The sequence below is a fragment of the Priapulus caudatus genome, unplaced genomic scaffold (genome assembly GCF_000485595.1).
Source record: "Priapulus caudatus unplaced genomic scaffold, Priapulus_caudatus-5.0.1 Scaffold516, whole genome shotgun sequence".
Lineage (NCBI taxonomy): Eukaryota > Metazoa > Priapulida > Priapulimorpha > Priapulimorphida > Priapulidae > Priapulus > Priapulus caudatus.
Window position 1 is genome coordinate 85,749 of NW_014577577.1, and position 5,148 is coordinate 90,896.

Consider the following 5,148-nt stretch of genomic DNA (forward strand, 5'->3'; position numbering starts at 1 on the left):
AAAATTATGGAAATCATACTATAGAAGCAAGAGTGAAATTATAGGAATGCACAGTTTTACCTTCCTTCCTAAATAACAGTGAAACATAGACGTACTTAACTAAGGAAGCAGTAAAAATAGCTGTCTCTCGAACCATCGTACACCCGAATTTGTTGCTGTTCACCCAGGTTTTCAGACGTACACGTCTTAAAATGAAAAGTGAAAATCAAAAGTCTAAGTCCAAGTAAAACTCTAAAAGTGAGGAAATCACGAGCGAGAAATTTGACAGTGATGTCATTCCAACTTCTGTCGTGCAGTGTGCTGTGTTTTGCTAAAATGTTCAATGAATGACGCACTCGTGCACTTCCGACAGCGAGTGAAATTGCCAAAAATTTTCCTCTTTGATGCGAAATGTATCGGGCAGGCATTTCATTATTTACGAAAAGTAACCAGGCTGGCGAAAGACAGTTGGTACAGAAACTGGTCACGTCGGTGACGCCCCATTCATGTCCATCAACGAAGAAGGCGGGGCTTATTCTGATTACGGAGATGCGAAAATTCAACAGAAGGACGTAGTGCAGTGCGCTAAACAGCGTGATATTTTCATATTTGTGGCAAACTCTATTGTAGAAAATCGTTTTAGCCTAGCAGAATGCCCTAGTTCTTGAGATCGGCGATTTGGTATACCCACCAGATTTATTCGAACCGGTTACGTGATGTGCTGCGTTATTTAGTCACGTGCGACACACCGCAGCTCGTAAGGTTTTGCCATGTGGACAAACCCAAAATCCCCATCGATGCACGGCTCCGTAACGCCATCTGGTAGCTCGATTGCGAAATTCTGTAGGATGCTTGTGAAGAATACGAAGAGTTCCATTCTAGCTAGAGATTCTCCCATACAGACGCGCGTACCTGAAACGAAGACGGACAATTTTAGAATTTATCGATCCGCCCGAACAGGATAATCACGATCCCCTAAATATGATAAAATATCGTTGCTAAATCCATCAAGCTAGACTAATCTAAACTTTTAAAGTAATAGGTTTTCCACGCGAGCACGCTAAAATGTCAACATTTCTGCATTTCGTTACTAAGCAGCCTGTTTAGAACCGGATTTAGAATGTTATAAGCACAACTCTGATTGGTTAACAGACACCTGTCAATCATTCTAGGCGGAAAGGTCTGAATTCTTTCGCCACGATTGCACATGTCCGTATAAGTTTCCACGACTCACACAAGCCCCCCCTCCCCCCAATCGATCGTCACGGACTCACCTATACAATAGGGAATAGAAGCTTCATGCCTGACGAAATGTCCGTTCTCGTCCAGGTGGCGCTCCGGAGAGAACTTTTCCGGTTCCGGAAAATACTTGGGGTCATTCAAGATGGCGGTGAGGTTCGCGATCAGCATGGTGCCGGCGGGAATACTATAACCTCCCTGTTCCATGTCATGCAATACTTCATGCGGTGTTATAGGTATGACGTCACCTGCAAGGGACGATAGTATAGAAACATTTGCGTAATTGAAAAGCATTGTAAACATTGTCCATTCATTTGTTTAAGTATCGTTGTTTAACTATTTGTTTTTCACAGGTTACCTCCAAAATGTAATTCATAGGGGTAAATAAAGTAAATTTAATTTAATTTAATTTAATTTAATTGTAAACGAGTGTTTGCCTTTACCCTATCGTGTCCTCATTCTACCGCCCACATCTACTACCACATTTTATATTTACATTCCTGATTTCCTCGGCTGCTTTTTTATCCACACAACTAAATTCATGGTCCTCTGACTTTAAATATTATGGTTTGCTATATATACGAAAAGTTATTCAGGATAACGTAGCTACATATTATTACTATCAAGAGATTATAATATATATATAGTATGATTAGCTCTTGATATTATCATTATCACCATCATTATCATCAAAATCATCACCGTCGTCGTCTTCATCACCATAATGACTTTTTTCTACTATAATTAACACAATATCCATGATGCGTGATCGCCTCACCTACTCTCTGCACCTCGGCAATCGTCGCCTCAGTGTACGGCATCTTGTCTTCATCCGCCATGCAGGGTAGACGCCCTCGTCCGATGACGTCATCGATCTCAGCCTGCACCTTGTGCATGACGCGTGGGTATTTCAGCATGAAGAGCAAACCCCATCGTAGAGTCGTTATCACTGTGTGCGAACCCGCAGCCAGTAGATCTTGCAGCGTTTTAAGCAGCTGAAATTCTAGATGATTTCACGAAATGTCATGATTAAAATGACCTCATTTGTATCCTTGTTTACGCCTTCTATATGCCTTATTTATGATTTATTTACGCCTTATTTACGCCTTATATACGCCTTCTCACACGCCGTCACGGATACTTCGAATGCCGGTGAATACAACACAGTCGTTGCTAGCTGAAATAATTATTGTAAGTATAATTTGCGTGCGCTCTGTCACGTATAGACATCATCACAAACACTCACACACACAGATAGGCACGCACGCACATACGCACGCATGCACGCATGCACGTACGAACGCACGCAAGCACGCGCGCATTTAAACGAACATACAGGCAGATACACACACGCGCGTGCGTACGCACACACACGCGCGTGCACACACTCATACACACACGCACGCACACACGCACTGACTCACGCACGCATTCACACAAAACACACACAGGCAGATACACACACGCGCGCGCGCAAGGGCATCACATGACTTTGCAATCTACTCGGCAAATATGAAGTGAATAAGACAAAGTTTCTTAAACGAACAATTTCAATTTGTATTAAAACACAAACGTAACACATTGCAACTGGAATAAACATTATAATAAAAGTATTGTCCGAGTATCCCTAGTATAGCGCACTGCGTCGCGCAAGCAATAGTGCCCGCTCAGGCGGGCACCATTGTTTCATAGTAGGGCCTACCTGCGACGTTCAACGATTTATCATGTGATGCACTAAATATATATATATACTGTGATAGTACCTCATATTATCATATATATCATATATATCTTATATATCATATTATCCTACTACAATAACCCTCAGGGTAAACTGCGACAGGATCTGATAAACGCACATACACACAACAGATGCACGCACGCAAGCACGCACGCACGCACGCACGCATGCGCGCACTCGGCCTACACACGCAAAACAAGTCAATGTTAACAATCTAGTAATATCTTAAACAGAATGTCTTAGTAATTAGTAATTACTAATTAGTAATTAGTTATTAATAATTAGTAATTAGTAATTAGTTATTAATAATTAGTAATTAGTAATTCGTCTAATATATTACTGGTGCTGTTAATCGTTGCTTCTAAACGTAACAATACACGACACGATCGCGAGTGTCACGTCACTCATCCGCGGTGCTATGCATTTCCTTAACTCTGATCCCTAAATATAACATCACAAGACATAACATAGATCATAGGCAAACGCGTGTGCAGTAAGACGAGTGTAATCAATAGGTGTAAAGCTAATTTTCATTAGGAAATCGTCGGCTATATATTGGCGAATCCAGAGAGACATGATACAAGATTGCGTGTCACAGCTTTGCTGTTGATCCTGAGCGCTGCGCGCGGATGAGACGCGCAGTTCCGCGGGATATGCGCACGCGACCGCGGGGATGTTCAAGTATGAAGCGCTGTCCGCAGTGGAGACGTGCGCCAAATTCGAGGCCCGGCGAACGTCTCCACAGCGGTCAGCGGATGGTCTGTAGTTTTAGAAGGTGACAATGATTATATATGGACGATATTCTAGGAATTGGAGATTATAAAACAGTAACAAGAATCGCTCAGTCATGCTCCAGATTAGCTGAATAAAAAAAATTTGAATTTAATATGAACAGAACAAATACAATGGTTATAAAATTCACAAACAAATAAAGGATAGAGAAGGAGATATTAATACTATAGGCAACCAAGTAAAAAAAAAATGCACCAAATATTCATACCTAGAAGATTTAATTAATGATATAGGAGGTTATAACGATATATGATAAGAGTCCGAACTGAAAAATGTAGGTTCATGATGAGGAAAATATTATTATGGGCAGAAGAGCAAAAATGCTAAAATTATGGAAATCATACTATAGAAGCAAGAGTGAAATTATAGGAATGCACAGTTTTACCTTCCTTCCTAAATAACAGTGAAACATAGACGTACTTAACTAAGGAAGCAGTAAAAATAGCTGTCTCTCGAACCATCGTACACCCGAATTTGTTGCTGTTCACCCAGGTTTTCAGACGTACACGTCTTAAAATGAAAAGTGAAAATCAAAAGTCTAAGTCCAAGTAAAACTCTAAAAGTGAGGAAATCACGAGCGAGAAATTTGACAGTGATGTCATTCCAACTTCTGTCGTGCAGTGTGCTGTGTTTTGCTAAAATGTTCAATGAATGACGCACTCGTGCACTTCCGACAGCGAGTGAAATTGCCAAAAATTTTCCTCTTTGATGCGAAATGTATCGGGCAGGCATTTCATTATTTACGAAAAGTAACCAGGCTGGCGAAAGACAGTTGGTACAGAAACTAGTCACGTCGGTGACGCCCCATTCATGTCCATCAACGAAGAAGGCGGGGCTTATTCTGATTACGGAGATGCGAAAATTCAACAGAAGGACGTAGTGCAGTGCGCTAAACAGCGTGATATTTTCATATTTGTGGCAAACTCTATCGTAGAAAACCGTTTTAGCCTAGCAGAATGCCCTAGTTCTTGAGATCGGCGATTTGGTATACCCACCAGATTTATTCGAACCGGTCACGTGATGTGCTGCGTTATTTAGTCACGTGCGACACACCGCAGCTCGTAAGGTTTTGCCATGTGGACAAACCCAAAATCCCCATCGATGCACGGCTCCGTAACGCCATCTGGTAGCTCGATTGCGAAATTCTGTAGGATGCTTGTGAAGAATACGAAGAGTTCCATTCTAGCTAGAGATTCTCCCATACAGACTGCTTGACATTTTAGCGTGTCGCGTGAAAACCTATTACTTTCACACAAAGTATATAAAGATTAGTCTAAGCTTGATGATTTAGCAACGATATTTTATCATAGTTTGGGATCGCCGACACTATCACCATGTTCGGGCGATGCGATAAATTCTAAAAATTGTCCCCGCATCGGTTTCACGATACAGCGCGA

At 41.5% G+C, this 5,148-nt stretch overlaps 1 protein-coding gene across 1 annotated transcript in view; it reads right to left on the reverse strand.

Annotated features, from left to right (window-relative positions):
- Positions 1-585: 585 nt before the first annotated feature.
- Positions 586-5,148, reverse strand: part of LOC106811220 (cytochrome P450 2C15-like) — a gene marked incomplete at its 5' end in the record, with an annotated part of 8,433 nt that continues 3,870 nt past the window's right edge. Inside the window, 3 exon segments of the mRNA XM_014814776.1 lie at positions 586-891; positions 1,254-1,466; positions 1,997-2,221. Of these exon segments, the coding sequence (XP_014670262.1) occupies positions 710-891; positions 1,254-1,466; positions 1,997-2,221 (620 nt within the window).